This window comes from Ambystoma mexicanum, chromosome 14 (genome assembly GCF_040938575.1).
Source record: "Ambystoma mexicanum isolate Mex_15411 chromosome 14, UKY_AmexF1_1, whole genome shotgun sequence".
Lineage (NCBI taxonomy): Eukaryota > Metazoa > Chordata > Amphibia > Caudata > Ambystomatidae > Ambystoma > Ambystoma mexicanum.
In genome coordinates this window covers 664,743,583-664,766,048 of record NC_090940.1, presented here as the reverse complement: position 1 = coordinate 664,766,048, position 22,466 = coordinate 664,743,583, and the positions used below count along the sequence as shown (strand labels likewise).

At 46.2% G+C, this 22,466-nt stretch overlaps 1 protein-coding gene across 2 annotated transcripts in view; it reads left to right on the top strand.

Moving 5' to 3' along the window:
• MTHFD1 (methylenetetrahydrofolate dehydrogenase, cyclohydrolase and formyltetrahydrofolate synthetase 1) overlaps nucleotides 1–22,466 on the top strand; it is a 517,055-nt gene that overhangs the window by 246,390 nt on the left and 248,199 nt on the right. For both annotated transcript variants that reach the window (XM_069638218.1, XM_069638219.1), the window contains exons 13-15: nucleotides 3,282–3,328; nucleotides 10,873–10,980; nucleotides 11,069–11,143. In XM_069638218.1, the coding sequence (XP_069494319.1) occupies nucleotides 3,282–3,328; nucleotides 10,873–10,980; nucleotides 11,069–11,143 (230 nt within the window). The remainder of the gene's footprint in view (nucleotides 1–3,281; nucleotides 3,329–10,872; nucleotides 10,981–11,068; nucleotides 11,144–22,466) is intronic.

Genomic DNA, 22,466 nt, shown 5'->3' with positions numbered 1-22,466 from the left:
CCACCCTGAAACAAGATAGCTGAAGAGTGTGGAACAATGGTTTTGTGAAGCTGTGCTTGAAGTTTGGGGAAGGGAACCCTGCGCTCTTTTCGAACATTGATTCTGTGCATCGGTGCTTGAAGCTTGGGCAAGGGCCCATGGGCTCTTTTGGAACATTGGTTATATGTATCGGTGCTTGAAGCTTGGGGAAGGGACCTTGAACTCTTTTGGAACATTGGTTGTGCATCGGTCCTTGGGCAAGGGCCTGTGAGCTCTTTTGGAACATTGTTTTGTGAACCAATACTTTAAGCTTGGGGAAGGGGAACCACAAGTCCTGAAGGAACATTTGAAACCTAACATTGTTGGAACGGTATCTTGAACTTTCGAACAGAGCTAGAGGCTGCTCCAGACTTTCTTTTGAACTCTATTTGAGTTAGACTAACCCTACACTACATTTCTGTATTAGACGTGAGGGCAAGCATAGGTTTTGACACACTCTTGATTTGGACTTGCGGACAATGACTTTCCGTAGCTTCTTTAGGTAGGGCAATTTCCCTATAGCTAGGGCAATAGCTATAGGGCAAGTTGGGCATTACTCCCATCCTGATACTTAATAAAGATTTCATTGTTGAATTCACACACTGTTGTCTGTCATCTCTTGATACTGTGCTTGTCTCACATAATCCAGTGTCATCACCCCAGTGTTAGGCAAGATTGTATGTAGTAACCCTGTGGCAGACTACACCAGCTTTGTCCTCTTGGCAATAGGCAACCCAACCTTTGGTATAGGTCTGTACTACACATGTTGGTAGAGCCTTCATAGACTCTCTTAAGGGGAATTCTCATTTCTGTTAATTCCCTTCAACCTCAAAGACCCCCACCTCTTTTGCTGGACTTAAGGACTTTTTAATTTTAACCCTGGGGTGAGTGAGCCCTTTTTGCATTCTCATGTGTTTTGACCTGATTTGATTATGTATTTCCTTTGTTAATGGAGTCTGACAAACTCCATAGGCATCTACTTTATGTATGGTGACACACAGCACCTTCAGTGCAGTGTCGCAGAGAAATCCTTTAGCTTTCTCTCAAGGTTTATATACCTTTCCTTGTGTGAACTACTGTTCACAAGAATAGTGAAGTGAAATTGGCTTTACTTATTTTCTCTTTGTAGGTCCATGTTAGGCAAGATTGTGTGCAGTACCCTTTGGGTGGACTACAGCAACCATGACCTCTTGGCAACAGGAACCCAACCTTTGGTATAAGTCTGTACTACACAGGTTGGTAGTGTGGCTGAGCAGCCAGGCTTATCTCAAGAGGGGTCAATGCGAGCAGTAGGGTTGTTGCAGGGTTTCACAATGAGTTATTCAAATAAACACACTCATGGTTTCTTGATTAAACAATTATTCATTTATTTGTCAGTTATGTAGGCCTTTTTCAGAAGGGAGCAAAACAGGTAACAATTTTGCACTTCAAAACACTCTGTTTCTCTAAATCTAAAAATCTAATGATACCCATTGGGGGTGGCAAACAGACAGTCCTGCAGCCTCAGGTCACTTAAATAGCTAGGACACTGTGGACATTGATTTATTACAGGTACGCTTAGAACAATACTGAGTTTGGTGCAGAGGTTAGATAGGAAAATAAAACAAAGGTTAACAAATAATTCATAAACGGGTAAGTACTTTTAAAACCTTCCAATGTCAAGTACATTTAACCCTTTCCTGAGGGAAAGGTAGAGGCACACAGTCGGAGGTAAGAAGAGTCTCTCAGGGAGCCAGGACAGCCAATGTTAGTTGAAAAATGTCTAGGGGAGCTGAAGATCTTCTTTGCAGGTAAGTAAGTCTTGCACAACGTTTTTAGACAGACAGCAACTTGTGTAAAACACCCTAACTGGATCCATAATTATCTCGATTATTCTCAAAGGAATCAATGGGCTGACCGGACAAAACACCACAGAGAAAACGTGTTTATAAAATCTGTATTCTTGGTGAATGTCCAGGTGACTATGTCAAGGGTAAGTGCTCTTTCAGAGATGGGGCCAGTCTGCACTTTGAAGGTTTGAATCCGCTTGATGCCTCTACATGACCCGCACCAGACATGGCGTTGGGCCAGTATATAGTGAGGCGTGGCGCCCCATGACCGGAGTTATTTTTCCTGCGTGTTATTAAAATTAATCAAAGGTATCTGGATTTAAACCCTGTTGACTGCTGACACGAGGATAGTTTCCAACTCCCGTAGGATTTGTTTATGCTGCCTGGGGGATGTTCACAATACGCACGTTTGAGGGTTGAAACAATCTATGCTCCATATGGCTCTTCAGGATAGGGTTGCAAAACGGGTCACAGTTTTTCAAGAAGAAAAAGGTGACAGATTGGAGTGCTCAAGATTGCGACAAAGGGTGTGGAATAGGTGTCACTTTCTGAAAGGAAAAAAAGAGCAAAAAACACTGCAATAGGTCTCGCCCTCTGGACAGTTCCCCCAGACACAATTCTTCATCCTCCAGTCCTTGTTTGTACCAGGGATTCATCCAAGGAAAAGGCACAGCAAGTACCATTTCCAACCGATTCCTTCATACCAGAGTAATGGGATGCCTTTCAGCTTAAGATGTTAAGATCTTTGTATTCCCTTCGCCCCTCATCCCCAGCTTGAAGGCTTTGATAAGTGAACCCCTTTGGAAATCCCTTCAATGAGTTTACCATCTTAAATAGCTAACTTTTTGGGGGTTTATGTGAAGTTGCCTGTAACCCCCTTCGCACCCTGTCTATTTCCCACCATCTATTTTTGGCAACATACGGAGGAGCGAGATTTTGAGTGCAGAGCAAAATAGTGTTTTGTGAAAAGGGAATTCTGCACATGTTCAAAGGACATTATACTGTCGATGGCAGAAACTTACTGACTCAAACCAACACTTGTGCAGTGGCTCTCACGGCTGTGGTTGCAGTGGCTCACATGGCTGTGGCTGCTAATCTGCAAGGTCTCAGTGCAGGGTTTTTGGTTTCTTAAAGGCTCTAGTACTGTCCCACTAGGATGCACATCCCAGTAGTTTTGAGAAAATGGAAATGGGGACTGGGAGTATGAGTCGCGACTACATCAAGCAGTATTTGCAAGGCCTTACTTGACTGGAAATAACCCTAAGTGAGTGTGCAGTTAGGTGAGCCAGGATTTGAATGCATGGGATTGTGTGTGGTAATATTGTATTTTTTTAGATCTGTGTATACGCGTACTAGAGCGCTAAAAACTTGCCACTCCCTCTTTCAGCACTGTATTTAATTAATATTGGTTCCATTTTCTTTGTCTTCTTGTAGGCGGTGCTGCTGGGGGTGGATATTCTCAGGTTATTCCAATGGAAGAGGTAAAACAACTGCATATTTAAATATACTGGCATATAACATTATGCAAGCAATGTAACTCTATTGTTGCTCAAAGCAGCCTGTGTTGGGTTCAGATGAAGGCCTTTTTGTCTTCTCAGTCTTATTTTAGGGTTTTGCTTTATGGTGCATTCACGTTTCAGTGGCAAGCATTGTCTCTTAAGCATTATTTCCTGCACTACTTGTGTCTGTTTGGTTCAGGATAAACCTTTGCACTTTAAAACACTTTACTTGCTGTATAAGCACCTTACAAATTCACAATAAATAAATTGCTGGTCATGCTCAACAAGCTAAATCAGAGCTTAAAAGGTACATCTCAGTTAGGACTGTAAGGCACCTGTATGTTTATCTCGACCAGACCTGGTGTACTGCTTGGCCACACAGTGCACATAGCCCACCCCTGATTGACTTTAAGTAGTCTTCCAGTGCAGGACATGGTAGGTAATTAATACCCTATCAGATGGCGGTCAACCAGGAAATCCTGTATGCTCTGGCTGACTTCTGCAACCGCTCCTTCGCCACTGAGTCTTACCCCCCCCCCCGTTCTCCCTCCCCTGCTGAAGCAAGCACTCCCTTGTGCACCCTCCTATTAAACCCCATGCCGACCCGTCCTGCCTGGCTAACTGTCGCCCAATCTCCATAACGCCTTTCCTGGGAAAACGCCTAGAAAAGCTGGTCATCTCCCAGCTTAATCTTCACACCAAATCTGTTGGTTGTATCCATGACCATCAGTCTGGCTTCAGAGCTGCCAGAAGTACGGAAACTGCTCTCCTGAACATCTGTGAGGACCTTCTCTCCAACCTCGATTCCAAAACCCCCTGTGTCATCGTCTTACTTCAGCTCTCTTCTGCCTTTGACATGGTCAACCTTGCCATCCTACTTAACCTTATCCATGACATACTGGGTATCAACGATCAGGCCCTGGCTTGGCTGACCTCTTTCCTCTCTGATCAACCCTACTAGGTCCAACTTGGGTTCTTCCTCTCCTGTAGCTTTATCTCTACCTGTGGTGTTCCCCAGGGGTCTAACCTCTCTGCCTGGCTGTTCAACCAATACCTGGCACTTCTTGCCCACTGCATTGCCGCTCTATGCCCACATTTTCAGTGCTATGTGGATCACTCAACTAATTTTCAGGCTCCCTTCTGCCACTTCTCCTTCTCTCATATCTGCCTGCTATCCAGGAGTGGTGTGCCACCAATGATCTCTGGCTTAATGCCATTAAGACCGAGATTGTCCTCATCGGCACACCTGCTCCCTCCCTTCCTGTCACTCTGGCCGGCCTCGCTTGGCCCCCTTTCTGCTCCTAGCTGTGAGGCTAAAAACCTTGGGTCATCTTCGACTCCACACTCTTCTTCTCTCCTCCCATCTCTGATGTCTCTAAGAAGTCTCGCTACCAGTTGCACCTTCTGAGTTGTTCTTCCTTTCCACTCTTTCCCCCAGAAACTCACTGTCTACAGAGCTCTGGTTCTCTCTAGGCTGGACTACTGCAACAGTCCCTTTCTAAATCTGCCTGCCTCTACTCTCCGCCCTCTGCAACTTGTCCAGAACAGGGCTGCAAGACTTGTGCTTGGCCTCAAGCCCAGGGATCGTGTCTCTCCAGGACTGAAACCTGCACTTGCTCCGAGTGGCTGCGAGGATTAAGTTAAAAACTCTCTGCATTGTCCACAAGGCCTTCTGGGACCACAATACCTTCAACTCTCTCTTCCGAAATATCTTCCTTCTCAAGCTCTTCGCTCATTCTCCTCCAACTCCCTCAGGGACAGTCGCTTCTCCAAGCAATGATTTGGTGGTAGATCTTTCTTTGGCTAGGGCCTCCCTCTGGAACAGCCTCCCTGAAACTTGAGGAGAACCGGCTCCGGTTACGGAAGCCCTCAAAACTTTCTGCTTTCTCTCCTCCTCTCCCCTGCTGAACTCCTGGCTGAGACTGAAACTGCACTGGTCACCTGGCTATCCTCTGATCTCGGCCCCAGGTCCCCTCCCCCGTCATTTGCACACCTGCACTACCCCCCCCCTTGGTAACCCCCGCACTTGGGGACTGTATTTCTGTATCCCTACAGTCCCCTACCAGCACTTGACACCTGATGTCTGGACTTACCCTTGCACTTGCCTCAAGCTGGCCGCACTTTTTATTTGTTTTTATTCTATTATTTTTACTGTCGATCCCATGTACTGCACTGCTCCCTTCCCCTTGCCCCCTCCACTTTTCCCATTCTCCCTTCCTCTGCACTTGCGTGATCTCAATGGCACCTAGCCCAGTAAGATCTGTCTTTCGTCTGTTCCCCCTCCCTTGCCTCATCGTGCCTTGAAACACTTGTGTATAGGTTTGTTATAAATGCCATATCTCATGGATAAATCGGTAGTGCTGGTTTACGTTCAGATACTTGCGAGCAAATTAAGAAGATACAAGTGCACCCAGCAGCAGCCACCTCTCTTCGTGGTAATTCTACAACTGACACTGTTGGAACAGTGAAATAATCATCACTTCGGCCTCATGCAACACTCGTTCAGCAATCCACCACATGATGTCGCGGGCAGCACACAGACATTATCAGACATGATTGCTACTGCATAGTGATATTTGAAGCCAGCTGGATAGCTCAGTGAGTTGAGTGCTTTCCTCCTGTTAGGCAAGATTGTATGCAGTACCCAAGTTGGGAGACTGCACTAGCCTTGTCCTCTTGGCAATAGTTAACCCAACCTTTGGTATAAGCATATACTACACAAGTTGGTAGAGTGACTGAGCCACCATCTCGAGGGGTCAATGTGAGCTGTAGGGTTGTAACATAGACTTTTACAGTGACAAGTATCCAAATAACACGTTTAATCAAGGTTTCTTGATTAAACAATTATTTAAGTCAGTTTGAATAAGCCAAATATGCACTTGATTTCAATAAATCAGTAGATGCCCATTTGGGATGGCACACACACTTCCTACACCCTGAGGTGAATTCAATAACTAGGATACTTTGAACATTGATAGATCACTGGTACATTTGGAGCAATACTGAGTTGAGTGTCAAAAAGAAAAAGGTTAAAGGGAGTGTTAAGCAAATTTTGTATGCAGTACCCTTTGGGACCACTACACACAACTTGGACTACATGTGTAAGCAAACCAGCCTTTGGTAGGTCTGTACTACAGAGTTTTGGTAGCGGAGCTGAGCAGCCAGGCTTATTTCAAGAGGGGAATGTGACCAGTAATGATAGCGAGGTCTACAATCACAAGTGTTCAAATAAACACTTACACTTAAGGTTTCTTTGATAAATACTCATTAATTTATTTATCTGTCCGTTATAAAACATTGATAAGAAGGAGGCAAGATAATCACACACATATATATTTCAATACTATTTCAGGATACTTTTCAAGAGGAGTAAAAGGCAAAGATTATTAGAACATGAAAGGTTACAATTATTCTTAGACAGTGCAAATACTTTGAGTTCACCAGAAGAGTCAATTCTATAGGCTAGGCCAAAGCCAATGGGCTAAAGTCTTGGATAGGCTAAAACGGGTCTGGTAAGTAAACGGTAAAGTCTCTGCACAAGTTCTTGGAAGTAGTTTGTAAAAAGAAGAATCGTATGTTGGGTCACAAGCTGATTAGGCCTTTGAGTTGCAAATGTTTCAAGCACTTTCACTGTGAGAGGTAAGTACTCAGTCTTATTTCACAGTACCTTACAAATGAAGAAAAAGATGCAGCTGAAGACTTCTGTTCCTGGCAGATCTTGCTGTTCCTGTGCCTCCATCGTGGGGGAAAGAGGGAGGAAGTCGGGGGACTCCTGCACTGGGACTGGTCCAAAAGCTAGCACTTGGCAAACTTCAATTTCGGTGGCTGTGAGTAAAGCACACAAACTGTTGTCCCTCTCCCTGGTTCTGTTTCCTGCAGCAACTCTGAGGGAATTCAACCAGCTCTGAGATGGTTGTCCAGGTGGCTTACTTGTGAATTGATTGGTCCCACCAACTCAAAGGGAGAAGTCGTCCTTGAAGGGGCTTCTCTGTCGATGCGAACTTGGCGATTCGGACCTGCAGCAGGGCTTCACTGGGCAAACCAACGGTCCAGGAGTTGCAGCAGCCGTCTTCTTCAAGCTCTTATTCAGTTCCTTCATTCCAGTGGTCGACTCTGCCTTCCAAGCCAAGAGACTCGCCTTTTATTCAGTTCTCTCCCATTCATTCCAGCCTAGCTGTCGCTCACCCAGCAGGGTGGCTGTCCTTGCCGGACAGTCAGCCAATCGCCACAGAGTGCATTTGGGTCTTCTAGGAGACTAAGCACAGGGGGTTTCGGGCACCTCCCTCACTTCCTGTCCACCCCAGACACTTGGGCGCCAGAGGCGGTCTTCACTCATGAAGCCTGCCAAAGGTGAATGAACAAAGAGACCAAACCTGGTTTGGCACGCAGAGCAAAACTCTAGAAGGACCTTTCCATAATGAAATGGGGATAAAAGACCTGGACCTGTTTTTACAGAGGGGGGCTCAGACGCCATCTTGAAAAACATGGCTCCCGCGATTTAACGCTACCGGCGCTCGCTTGTCGGTAAAAATCATGGTAGTTTGTTGTAAAACCACTGCAACCAGCCATTTCGATAGGAAAGGGTAGCATTTGACTGCTACATGAGTTTCTAGACATAGGGGATACTAAGTAACCCCTCTAGCATTCTATAGGAAGATAGGTTATGCTGGGTCTAGGAATTTAAAAGACTAGTAGTCAATTTCACTTTACTTACTCTGGGAAACAGTAGTTTATCCCAGAGAAGTTATTTAAACCTTGGGAAAGCCTGAAAAGGTTTCCCTGTGCCACTGCACTGAGGGTGCTGTGTGACATAAATGAAAAGATGATGCCTATGGAGTTGGTTAGACTCCATGACCAAAGAAAACACAAGAGCAACACAAATTTCAAAATACATGAGTCTCTAAGGTGAAGGGAATTAGCACATTTATGAGATTTCTCCCTAACAGGGAGAAACAGTGGTTAACAAGGTTCTCAAACAGGTAAGCACTTTTGAACCCCACCCACCAACCCCCCCAATGCAATGTAGATTAACTCTTTCCCAGGTATACAAGTAAAGATGTGCGACTTTTTGGAGGGACAGATCAATACACAGTTGGGGGTGAGGAGTCTTCCGGGACCAGGACAGCAAATCTCAACGAGCAAAGTCTAGGGGAGCTGAAGTTCTTCTTGAAGGTAAATAAAATGTCTTGCCCAATGTTGAGTTTTTGTTGAAAAAGAAATCACTGCTGGGCCATAACCTGGGAGGCTTGTGGTGAGCAAAGCTGCAAGCAACTCTGCAAGAGGTAACAAAGGCAAGTCTCATCCGAGAGCTAGCAAGGAACACAGCAAGAGGTAAGTAACCCTTAGTTTACTGTACCTTAGGACTGAAGAAATTGGGTCCAGCTGGCTTCTGTTTCTGTGGTAGTATGGCAGATCCTGTTTTTCCTGTGCCTCAGTTGTGGGGACAAGAGGGAGGACGTCTGGGGACTCCTGCACTACGATTCGAAGGTCTGCAGCAGCAATGGGCAAACTTCAGATCAGCGGCACTTCGCGGTTTCAGCTTGTCATGAATAGCACCACTGCAGTTCTCGGATACCTTGTGGGCTTTCTTCGCATCTGGGGTCCAGCACTCTGTTGTGACTCAGGCTTGGTTAGTCCTGGAGTTCGGGTCTGACTTAAAAAACGTAATCGATTCTGGTGTTCCTCTCCATGGCACTCTGTTCCAGCAGCAGCAAATGGAAGTGCAGCCAGCTTCGAAAGGATTTCCAGATGAGTTAGTCTTGGGGTCGATTGGTTCCACCAACACAAGGAGAGAAGTCCTCCTTTGCAGAGTTTCTCTAGTCGACTCCAATTTGGAACTTCAGCACTGCAGCAGGGCTTCACCAGGCAAACCAACGGTCCAGCAAGCGTCTCTTCCAAGTTCTTCTTCGGATTCCTTCGTCCAGTGGTCGGCTCTGCCTTCTAGCTAAAAGAGCTCGCCTTTTATGCAGGTTTCTCCCATTCATTCGAAGCCTAGCTGTCACTCACACAGCAGGATGGCTATTCTCCAAGCACAGCCAGCCAATCACCTTTGGGTGCATACCTGTAACCAAGGAGACTAAGCACAGGTAGTTTTGGGACCCTCCCACGCTTCCTGCCCTGCCAGACACGCTGGAGCCAGAGGCGGGCTTCACCAGTGAATCCCGCCAAACGAACAAAGGGGCCAAACCTGGTTTGTCGCGCAGAGTAAATCTCAAGAAGAACCTTTCCAACCAGAAATGGCAAAAAAACAGAGCCGTTTTGACAAAATGGGCACCCATGGGTGCTTTACTGCAGCTGCAATTGCAACCCGCGGTAGAAACACTCCATAGTAGTAAAAAGTAAACCACTGCCACCAGCCATTAATTGTACAAAGGGTAACATAAAAATGTTACCTGAGAAACTAGACCAAGGGGATACGAAGTAACCCTCCAGCACCCTATTAAGACAGTGTGTGTTGGGTCTAGAAAGTTATAAATGTAAGTAAAGTCAATTTCACTTCACTGCTCTTGGAAACAGTAGTTTAACCAAGGGGAAGGTATTTAAAACTTTGGGAAATCTGAAAGACTTGCTTTGACACTGCACTGAAGGCGCTCTGTGTCACAATGTAAAGATGATGCCTTTGGAGTTTGTTGGACTCCAAACCCAAAAGAAACGGTGTTCAAATCAAAGAAAAATGCATGAGTGGGATAAAGGTCTCTCTCTCCAGGATACAAATTAAAAGCCCTAAAGTGCAGCAAAAGAGCTGGGGGGTCGGTAAGGTAGAAGGAAATCCCTTACATCGCGAGTACTGGTAAGTGGGGTAATAAAGCAATATTTTACTAGAATGCTTAGAAACAGGGAAAATCCTGAAATAAAATGTAAAGATATAATTATGATGCTTATGAGTACTGTCCATTTTTTGTACTTTACAAAATGGCACACTGGTTGTAATATGCTCACTTTAAAGGTCAATATACTTTATCGTTTGAATTGTTCGCCCTCTGATGCAATCAATTAGATTAAAAGCCACTGCTTGTGATGTATGTATGTTGAACAGGAACATTGGCTCTCCGTGTGTTTTGTACTACAACTCCCCTCAGCCATAGTCTGCGTAGATAATGGTGAGGGTTCATAACCTCTAGAGAGCCGCAGATTGTAGACCCTTGTACCAAAGGGAACAATGTTAAAATGTTTAACCATCAGGGAGGTGTCAGTCAGCCTCCATAAGAATGTTGCTTGACACCCCCTTGCCAAGCAACGTTTCAAGACTATAGGGTCTTGTTTCAATACTTCACTGCTGGTAGATGACCGCGCACTGAATGGAGCATGGGAGTTTTTAAAGCGACTGACTTTCTGCAAAGCCAGGGGTTTGCACATAACCGATGCACCTCTCTACTACTGTTAAATAGCAGAGCAGTAATGCCAAGCATATTCACTCCAATGGGCTCAGCCAGTGGAGATTTGTAAACCTTTGAGCAGTCAATAATTGGGTGTCTATCTGTTATTACAAGAAGTTATATTCCCATTCATTTTTATTTTGTTTACAGTTTAACCTACATCTTACTGGTGACATCCACGCCATCACTGCCTCGAATAACCTTGTTGCTGCTGCAATTGATGCCCGCATGTTTCATGAAAATACGCAATCTGATAAGGTAACAAAATACTTTAAATCTTTTAAAATTCAGAATATAACTTTTATAACAGTTGGTCTTAGTAAGGTTTCGTCTTTTCTTTTTAAAGGCTCTCTTTAGCCGTTTGGTGCCTAAAAGCAATGGAATTATGAAGTTCTCTGACATCCAAGTTAAAAGGCTAAAGGTCAGTGTACTGGTGCTATGGAGATTTCAGTGTGTTTTCAGTTTTGTCCACCTTTGTGCATAATGCTTTTGCAAGTATAAAATGGAAAGCTTTACTACATACAAGATTCAAATTTGCAGCATGGAATTTAAAACATTTTTTGAAACTGCAATAATCTAATCTAAAACATGACTGTTAACATGGATTTCTTAGGAGGCCCGTTAGACTTTAGAAAAGCTGGCCCCAAGGGTGTCATAACACCATAGCTGAGACTGTACCAAACTCCACTCTTAGTACAAGGCTGTACCACCTGAGAATATTTGGTAGCGTAGACCGAGTACCAGGCTCATTTTAGGAAGGGGGAAGATGGCTGTAGCTTGGTACAAAGAAATTATAACCTACATATGGTCCAAAGAAACTCTGAAACACCATTGTAAAAATAAAGGGTGTATATATAAATACAAGTAGGCCAAGATTATTCTTGAGAAAGGTAAGTATCACATATGCTAATAACACAATTATAAAAATCAACTCAATACTAATGGTATTTGTTAGGGAGATTGATCATTTTTATGCTTCATCCCCTCTCCTAGTAAGACCCCTGATACTTTTTGCTGGACTTCTGGACCTTTTTCTTTCAATCCTGAATGAGTGGAGCCTTTTTCCTCGCATTCATTGTCATGGGCTCTGTCTTTTGGAAATCTATTCTTTGTATTCTACCTGGTCCATGGAGTCTGTCTGCTCCAAAGCTCTTGAAGGCATCTGTATTTTTCTACTGCAGCACACACTGCTCCTTATGGGCACTGTTGCTGGGGAACCTTATGGTCCTCTTGAGATTATTTTCAGTATCCTGCAGTAACTACAGGTATTAAGGATACTTAGTATCTCTCCAACAACATTAGTCTGAAAGATTGATGCACACCACCTTATGTGGAGTGCCAATGGTATACTTTGTATCCCCCTTCTCTCTGCTCCTGTGACTTATTGGTCACATAGACATTCACCTAGTTATGGCTGGTGGCTGTGGACGTGTTCTACCAACTATTGTGTATTTTTGTTATACCCCAGGTTATGTGCATAGCCTCGGTAGTGCACAATAGGCTTTTTTTCGCCATTACTGGCATGGTTTTTCTTTGTTAGCCCTCCTACCATTCTGGGAGGGGGAGATCAGTGTATGGGTTTTGCCTTGAGTATCCCTGCATAGGCTCCAGAGTGTCTCGGCAAGCAGGAAGTGGGGGAGGAGTCTTCCACCCCCCCCCCTGTCCTTTGTTTGCCAGAGTGCCTCAATAGGACCAGTTCCCACAGGGGGTCTGGCTGTCCTGATTGAAAAGCCAGACTCCCCTTTCTGTAAAATGAGAGATATTGCAGTGGAGTGTGCTGCCACAGTATAAAAGGTGAGGTATCTGGAGTGAAAAGCACGTCGACCACTGGAAGCTGTAGTAACCAAAGAAGATGACCAGAGGCGCCTGCATACCCTTTGCAACACCATGAAGCGGCCACTGCTGTCTTGACCCCGTTTTCTTTGCGACAGAGGAGCTCTGAAGAGGACTCCTTCCCTTTGGCTAGGGGGAACAACTAGTCTCAAGACAAATTTTGAATTGAGCCATCTCTCGAGGTCCTGGGAGAGTCCAAAGCTGCAGAACCCCAGTACCGGGAGACCTGCTGCCCATTTTGAGTACATCGTCGGGCAAAGGCTGAATCCATCCAAATCTTTGCTGAACCCATAAGTACACTCCAGAGATCTGATCCAACTCGCCCAGACCCCCTCACCAGAGTCTTGTACTGCAGGAATCAAGATTGACCGGGCGATCTGTGTCTTTTGTTGGTGCTGCAGAAAAGGTGCCAAAACCGCAGAGTGAACCAAGAAGTTGCTGAAAGTCATGCCTCGGGACCTCCCTCGAGACTGCTGCTGAGAGATCCCATTCATTGGGCCGCCTTCAGCCCTCAGACAAGGAATCCAGGGTTCTGGTCCAGAGCTGCAACATGGTGGAGCATCCAGCATGAAAACTTTCAAGCGAAGGGACTGTGGGTAATAAGGTATTGCTTTCCTGATTCCAAGAAGTCCCTTGTTTGGTAAGAATTGGTGTAGTAACACTGTGTGAGACTACACAACACTTATCTGCTTGGGATTAGGTAACACACCTTTTGGTATAGGTCTGTACTACACAAGTTGGCATTGTGAATGTCATGATGCCTGCCCCCGGGGAACCAGACCAGGCCCAGCAGCCCTGGAAGCAGGCATCACGCCATTTGGAGCATGCCCAAAAGCCCCAGTTAGGGGCTGTTTGGGTGCAGTCCTGGCGCCTTTGGCGCCAGGCTCATAAGAACAAAGTCAGTCCTGGTGCCATAGGCGCCAGGCTCATTTATGAGAACTTACCTAAAGCAGACCATGCTGCTTAATCACCTGATGCAGACCATGCTGCATGAAGACCTAAGCCAAATGAGGCTTAAGAGGGACTATTTTAATGCAGGGACTATTTTCTTATCTGGGTGGGGCAGTGGAAGAATACTTACCTGGGACTTCTTCCAAAGCTATTTAAGCCACGCCCCGACAACCACACGTGCTTCGCGTTATTCTGCAGTAGCAGCGTAATGCTCACCGTGCCTGCAGCAGCTTCCAGTCTTCTGCCACGCCCGTCTACACTCCGGAGCTCCTGAACCCTGCAAGGAAAACAGAAGGAAAGGTTAGAGCAAGAGTTTATTCATACTCACCTGAATCCTGCATCTTCCCGACTTGGACCTGGAAGAAAGAATACATTAGTCGCTCTTGCCGCGCCTCCTGCAACGCCGCGCTGAACTCACCTGTTGCCATTTTCAGCATTCCATCACGCTCATCTTCAGTCCGCGGCCGCTCTTCATCACCTATGGACATAAAAACAATAAGGTGAGCAACAGAGAGTTATCTAAGGCAACAAAGGCAAATATTAAGACTTACTTGAGATCACCAGGGATACTCACCTAATCTCGGGTCGGCGCGATCTTTTCCGCATATCCGCCGCACCCCGGCCCCTATGGGGAAACATTCCGCTACAGACTTACCCGGTTGCGGTAAACGCTTCAATCCACGGATCTTCCTCCGAATGGATGCCTGAAAAGGAAAAAGACCACAGATTAGAGCAAGCTTCCCTCTTTATTCCGAACAGCTTTTATAAACACTTACCTGCGCATCTCTGGTTGCCACGTGAACTCTTTCCAGATCCATAAGGGCAACCTAGGGGAATTGGACAGAGTGAATTCCAGACGTTTTGAACTCTTATAACGATTACCTCTACGGAGTCAACTCTGTCTGCAACTCGCCAACTTCCCACACCAGTGAGGCAACTGGTCATCTACACGCCCCTGCACTTGAAGCAGGATGGAGAGTTCATCTTTCCAGATTATCAGGTGAGAATCTAAAGGAGTTCCAAAGTAATTCATGGGGAGAAGGTGGGGTTAAGCTTAAACCTCACGGGTGGTTAATTCCCCTTTCTGCATTACAGAAGAGTATTCATACGAGCCACACAGACCAAGCTGGGTGGCCCGGTCCACTCCGTCATCTCGGCGCTCCGAGTATCACTGGAAGAAGTAACATCAGGCCGGTCCAGATCAATGCCCCCGTGGACACCAGGTGAGCGTAACAGAACGCGAAGACTACCCTCAACAAGCCACCTGGGCGTTATGGAGACCTCAGACGGATCAATTAGCCCAATTATTAGGGGAGCTAAGGGCTGAAGTGCATGCCGCCCGCCAGGAAACAAATGCCCTTAGGAGGGAGCTGATAGTTTCGAAAGAGCGAACGGATGATCTAGCCAGACAGTTATTGCAAAATCAAGCTGGGCAAACGCCACTGCCTGGCCTCGGGGCAGGTCCAGCTCCTGGGTCATCGAGCAACCCTGTTCAAATACACTTACCAGGGGCCGTTCCATTGGCTCCACCCGAACGTTTTACCGGAGACCCAAAAAGGTTTGCCGTATTCATGAATCAGTGCCGCTTACACTTCTTATGCAGACCTGCAGCCTTCCCGATTGATCAAGCCAAGGTAACCTTTGTGCTGTCATACCTCAGCGGCAGCGCAGCAGACTGGTCCATTCCTCTAGTTAATCAAGATGACCCCATTCTTCGGGATTTCCAGGGATTTCAAACAAGCATGGAAAGACTATTTGCTCGACACTCCCAGGGTCAGGCTCTGGATAACGAACTCTTATCCCTACGACAGGGGAATCAGGATCTTCTTTCCTACATTGCAACCTTTAACAGATTAATAGTGGAAACTGAATGGCCAGAAGTAAAAAGAATCGCATTGTTCCATCGAGGGCTTCGAGGAGAACTCAAAGATGTCTTGGCCCAGATCGTGAACCCGCCTCAAGATTGTACCGAATATATACATTTGGTGGTCAAACTTGATCATAGACTTCAAAATAGGAAGGCCGATAAAGCCAGGTTTGAAAACAGTCTTGGTCAGAACTCATACCAGCCCCAAAGGGGTAGAGACTTCAGAACCTATGCAAATCGGAGGGGTGAGAGGACCCTTAACTCAGAAAGAGAGATAGAAGGTGACAAATGCAGCTATGCCTATATTGCGGGAATTCAGGTCATTTTTTGCTGAACTGCCCCATAAAACTGCCCAAAAAGGTGGTGGGGGCTGCGGATAAAAACTCTGACTCGGGAAACGATCCCGCCCGACAAGCGTAGAGGTCCGCTTGCCGAGCTCCAAGGACACTCGGACCTCGCATTTCACCATTCCAATGATCCTCGTAGATCCGGAACAGCCATCTCGGATGCACGCAGTAAAAGCGTACGTAGATAGCAGAGCCATAGGAAACTACGTGGACAGTGAACTGGCTTCCAGGATGAACCTGCCTCTTGCCCAGAAACCCACTCTAGATGTCATTACCACAGTTGATGGAACGGAAATTGCCTCAGGCCCCGTAACTCACTCCACCACAGAAATGACATTGCTGGTGCAGGATGGGCACCAAGAGACTTTGGTGTTTGATTTAATCAAGGCTCCACAGTTTCAAGTAATACTGGGGATACCTTGGTTGGAAAAACATAATCCTAGTATCGATTGGCGAGAGAAGAGAATTACCTTCCCAGAATGTGCGCACACCTGTTACCCAAGAAAATCTCAGAACACGGTCCTGGCTTCAGTAACTCCAGCTACCATACAACTACCTAGAGAGTATCTAGAGTTTCAAGATGTCTTCCAAAAAGAACAGGCAAATACCTTGCCCCCACACAGATCATATGACTGTCAAATAGACCTCATACCAGGCGCACAACCTCCCTGCAGCAGGATCTATGCCCTTACGGAGCCCGAAAATCTTCATTTACGTCAATACCTGGACCAATACCTTGCTAACGGTTTTATTCGCCCATCTAAATCCCCAGCATCTTCTGCTTTGTTCTTCGTGCCAAAAAAGGAAGGCGACCTCAGAACGTGCATAGACTATCGCGCACTGAACCAAATAGCCATTAAGAATCGGTATCCGTTGCCTTTAATTCCAGAATTACTTGACCAAGTAAAAGAAGCCCGCATATATACTAAACTAGACCTCCGGGGGGCGTATCATTTGGTACGTGTCAAAGAAGGCGACGAGTGGAAAACTGCTTTTCGCACGAAGTATGGATTATTTGAGTACCAAGTGATGCCTTTTGGATTATGCAACGCTCCGGCAGCCTTCCAGTTCTTCATGAACGATGTTCTTAGAGAACTTATCGATGTTTGTGTTGTCGTTTATATTGATGACATCTTAGTATACTCCTCATCAGAATCTGATCATATCGAGCACGTCCGAGCAGTGTTAGAAAAGCTACGCCAGTATAAACTATATGCCAAATTGGAGAAATGCGTTTTCCACACCACTGAAGTGGAATTTCTAGGATTCATTTTAACCCCGGGAGGAATCAGGATGGATACACAAAAAGTGGACGCAATTCTCAAATGGACTTTGCCAAGCTCTGTCAAAGGGGTACAGAGCATGCTTGGTTTTGCCAACTTCTACCGCAGGTTTATTCCAGACTTTTCGCAGATTGTTCATCCCATCACAGCACTCTTGAGAAAAAACAAACGCTTTGTATGGACAGACGAAGCTGAAAGCGCCTTTCAAGAATTAAAGGCCAAATTCACATCTGCACCGATCCTAAGACACCCACGTCCTGAACTCCCGTACATAGTGGGGACTGATGCATCCAGTTTAGCAATGGGAGCCGTCCTTTCTCAAAAAGATCCCGAAACAAACCAGATTCACCCAGTGGCCTTTTGGTCAAAAAAGTTCTCGGCTCCTGAATTAAACTATGCCATTACAGATAAGGAGCTGTTAGCTATCAAGTCCGCCTTCAAAGCTTGGCGACACTATCTACTCGGAGCCAGGCACACCATCACGATTATCACCGATCATCGAAATTTACAATATCTAAAAACAGCCAAAGCCCAGTCTTCACGTCAACTCCGTTGGGCATTGTTTTTTGCCGAATTTGATTTTGTAATAACTTATCGGCCCGGTTGTAAAAATGGGAAAGCGGACGCCTTATCCCGAATTGGAATGGGAGAGACTGAAGTGACCCTGGAACCTGTACCCATAATCCCTGACCAGAGAATTCTTGGTATAACTTCAGTACAGACACTGGAAGACATTCAAGGGATTGTCCGGCAGCTCTTTGATCCTCAAGCCTTACAAGATTGGGCCAAGAAAGGCCCAGATTTCAGCATCACCAATGAACTACCATATTACCGAGGACGTCTATTTCTGCCACAAAAAGAACTACAAGAACTAGTCCTCTCCCATTATCACGATACGTTACTAGAGGGACACCCCGGTATTACAAAGACCGAAGCTAAAATCAAGAAACCATTCTGGTGGCCCACCTGGCGAAAAGATGTCATTTGTCCTATCTTGTGGCATCTGCGCCCAAAACAAGTCAAAAAAGAAAACCAGCTGAGCTATTACAGCCTATGGACATCCCACCGATTCCTTGGCACACCTTGTCATTAGACTTTATCACGGATCTACCCCCGTGCAACGGTTTCAATACTATCCTAGTAATAGTAGACCTTTTTTCTAAAATGGCCCACTTTATTCCCTTAAAAGGGATACCCTCGGCCTCAACCCTGGCCAAGGAATTCCTTGAAAACATCGTTCGTCTACACGGTTTTCCATCTGTTAATTTCAGACCGAGGAAGTCAATTCATCTCGCATTTCTGGAAAAAATGCTGCCAACTGGCACAAATAGATGTCAGGCTTTCCACTAGCCACCACCCCCAGACCGACGGCCAAACAGAGAGAACTAATCAGACTCTCGAACAATATTTACGCTGTATGCTACATCAGTCTGAAGGCAATTGGAAGGACACCCTATGGATCGCTGAATATGCGTACAATAATTCAGTACACTCAGGAATTGGGCACAGCCCCTTTTTTATCATATACGGACATCATCCCCGAACCTCGGAGTTGGATTCACCCCAGCATTTAGAGATGCCCGCAGTAGATCATCTTCACACAGTCATTACTCAAACCTTTAAGGAAGCAACAGAACATTTACGAAAGGCCAAGGAAAAATACAAGAAAAACGCTGATCAGCTTAGAAGAGAAGCACCACACTACCAGAGAGGGGACCAAGTATGGTTATCTACTAAGCACATTCCTCTCAAAGGAAAACTGACCTTTAATCCCAGGTACTTTGGGCCTTACTCCATCAAAGCCATTATTAATCCGGTGGCTGTCGAGTTGGAACTACCTGCTCATATGCGAATCCATCCCGTCTTCCACGTGTCTCTTTTGAAACCAGTGCAACCAGGAACTAGGCTAACCGACCCACCTGAACCTATCCTCATAGACAGAGAACCCGAATACGAATTCAAGAATATTTTGGACTCAAAAAGAGTGAGATCTAAACTCTTTTACCTAATTGACTGGAAAGGTTATGGTCCGCAGGAAAGGTCTTGGGAATCTAGTGACCACGTGCATGCACCTCGTTTGGTGAAGAGGTTCCACCGGGAATTTCCAGACAAACCACGGCCAAGGAGAGGAACGATTTTGGGAGGGGCCTTGAGGGGGAGTGCTGTCATGATGCCTGCCCCCGGGAAACCAGACCAGGCCCAGCAGCCCTGGAAGCAGGCATCACGCCATTTGGAGCATGCCCAAAGTCCCAGGTTAGGGGCTGTTTGGGTACAGTCCTGGCGCCTTTGGCGCCAGGCTCATAAGAGCAGTCAGTCCTGGCGCCATAGGCGCCAGGCTCATTTATGAGAACTTACCTAAAGCAGACCATGCTGCTTACTCACCTGATGCAGACCATGCTGCATGAAGACCTACGCCAAATGAGGCTTAAGAGGGACTATTTTAATGCAGGGACTATTTTCTTATCTGGGTGGGGCACTGGAAGAATACTTACCTGGGACTTCTTCCAAAGCTATTTAAGCCACTCCCGGACAACCATACGTGCTTCGCGTTATTCTGCAGTAGCAGCGTAACGCTCACCGTGCCTGCAGCAGCTTCCAGTCTTCTGCCACGCCCGTCTACACTCCGGAGCTCCTGAACCCTGCAAGGAAAACAGAAGGAAAGGTTAGAGCAAGAGTTTATTCATACTCGCCTGAATCCTGCATCTTCCCGACTTGGATCTGGAAGAAAGAATCCATTAGTCGCTCTTGCCGCGCCTCCTGCAACGCCGCGCTGAACTCACCTGTTGCCATTTTCAGCATTCCATTACGCTCATCTTCAGTCCGCGGCTGCTCTTCATCACCTATGGACATAAAAACAATAAGGTGAGCAACAGAGTTATCTAAGGCAACAAAGGCAAATATTAAGACTTACTTGAGATCACCAGGGATACTCACCTAATCTCGGCTCGGCGCGATTCTTTTCCGCATATCCGCCGCACCCCGGCCCCTATGGGGAAACATTCCGCTACAGACTTACCCGGTTGTGGTAAACGCTTCAATCCACGGATCTTCCTCCGAATGGATGCCTGAAAAGGAAAAAGACCACAGATTAGAGCAAGCTTCCCTCTTTATTCCAAACAGCTTTTATAAACACTTACCTGCGCATCTCTGGTTGCCACGTGAACTCTTTCCAGATCCATAAGGGCAACCTAGGGGAATTGGACAGAGAGAATTCCAGACGTTTTGAACTCTTATAACTATTACCTCTACGGAGTCAACTCTGTCTGCAACTCGCCAACTTCCCACACCAGTGAGGCAACTGGTCATCTATGCGCCCCTGCACTTGAAGCAGGATGGAGAGTTCATCTTTCCAGATTATCAGGTGAGAATCTAAAGGAGTTCCAAAGTAATTCATGGGGAGAAGGTGGGGTTAAGCTTAAACCTCACAGGTGGGTTAATTCCCCTTTCTGCATTACAGAAGAGTATTCATACGAGCCACACGGACCAAGCTGGGTGGCCCGGTCCACTCCGTCATCTCGGCGCTCCGAGTATCACTGGAAGAAGTAACATCAGGCCGGTCCAGATCAACGCCCCCGTGGACACCAGGTGAGCGTAACAGTGAATGAGCAGCCAGGCCTATCTCAGGAGGGGTAAATGTGCGCTGTAGAGCTGTAGCAATGAAATTCTCAAATACAAGTTGCCAAGTAACACTTAGGTTTCAGTTAGAAATAATTACTTAACATGAATTTTTGAATGAGCGTTCTTTAAAAGGGGTAAGATATGTAACAATAAAATATACTTTTCCAGAATCAGCATAAGTTGGTGGCTACTCTTTGGAAATACTTTTCTACACACTCCCTACACCCGGAGGTGACTTCATTCACAAGGACAGTAATGACATTTATAGATCACTAGTTATACCTTGCAGATTCTGAGGTTGCAGAAGGGAAAGGTTAAAGGAAGGAAACAAAGGTTAAACAGGTTCTCAATATATGTGAGGACAACTAAATCTGCCAATGAAATCTAGACCAGCCTTTCCCAGCAATAACTGTCTAAAATGAGTTGCCACCTATGAGGGACAGAAATATAATGAGCTAGAAGAGTCTACAGGGAGCCAGGACAGACAAAGTCAATTGGAGCAGTCTATGGAACCGAGGCACCGCTTAGATAAAATCTTGCACAAATTTAGAGTTTTGTAGAAATCACTTGTAGGGTCACAAGCTGTTAAGCCTCTGGTTTGAAGAAGTGGTCCAGGTGGATTCTGTCCTGTTGGACTGATGCAGACTCTGGGTTCCTGAGCCTCAGTCGTGGGGACAAGAAGGAGGACATCTGGAGGGCTCCTGCGGCAACGATTTTGAAGTCGTCCGCACCTACCGTCTCTTTGGATGAGCGGCACTTTGTGGTTTCAACGTTCGGTAAACAGCACCACTGCGGATCTCTGATACCGGTTGGGCCTCCTTCACAACTTGGGTCCTGCACTTTGGTGAGTAGGACTCGAGCTTGGGTCGTCCTGCTTCTGGAGGGTCCTTAGACTCCTGCAGCTTCTGGCTGGATTGCATACTTTGCACTCAACTGATTGCTCGACCCCTGGCACTCTGTTCTTGCAGCAGCAAAGAAGTACAGCCAATCCGGGAAGATGGTCCAGTGGAGTTAATCTCTGGGTTAGTTGGTCCCACTAACCGAAGGGAAGAAGTCGTCCCTTCCAAAGCTTCTCTTGTGGATCAGAAAAAAGTTTCAGCACAGCAGCAGGGCTTCACCGGGCAATTCAAAGGTCCAGGAGGATGCAGCAAGCTTCATTTGCGGTTTTTAAGCCTGGTGTTTCTCCTACTGGTCGACTCTGCCTCTAGTCCCAAAAACCCTCGCCTTTTAAGCAGGTTTCTCCCATTCATGCACAGCCTAGGCTGTCAATCACACAGCAGGGTGGCTGTCCTGAAAGGACAGCCAACCAGCCAATCGGGACTGGTTGCATTCATGCACTCCTAGAGACAAAGGACAGGGAGTTTCGGGAACCTCACTCACATCCTGCCTTTCCAGACACACTGAAACCAGAGGCGGGCTTCATTGCTGAAGCCTGCCAAAGGCAAAACGAACAAAGTGCTCAACTCAGCTTCGACGCATGTGGTAAACCCCAAGAAAGACCACACAAACAGAAAATGGTGAAAAAAGAAGACTGGGGCCATTTTGTGAAAATGGTCACCCATGGGTGCTATACTGCAGCTGAGGATTCAGCCTGCGGTAGAAAAGCACAATGGTAGCAAAATTAAACCACTGCCACCAGGCATTTAAAGTAGTGGGGGGGGGGGTAACCTAACCTTTTTTCCATGAGAATGGGGTGTACTGGACCCACAAAGAGAAAAGGTAAGTAAAGTCAATTTCACTTTACTATTCTTCGAACAGTAGTTCACACAAGAAAATGTATTTAAACCTTATGGGAAAGCTAAAGGATTTCTGTGACACTGCACTGAAGGTGCTGTGTGTCACCAT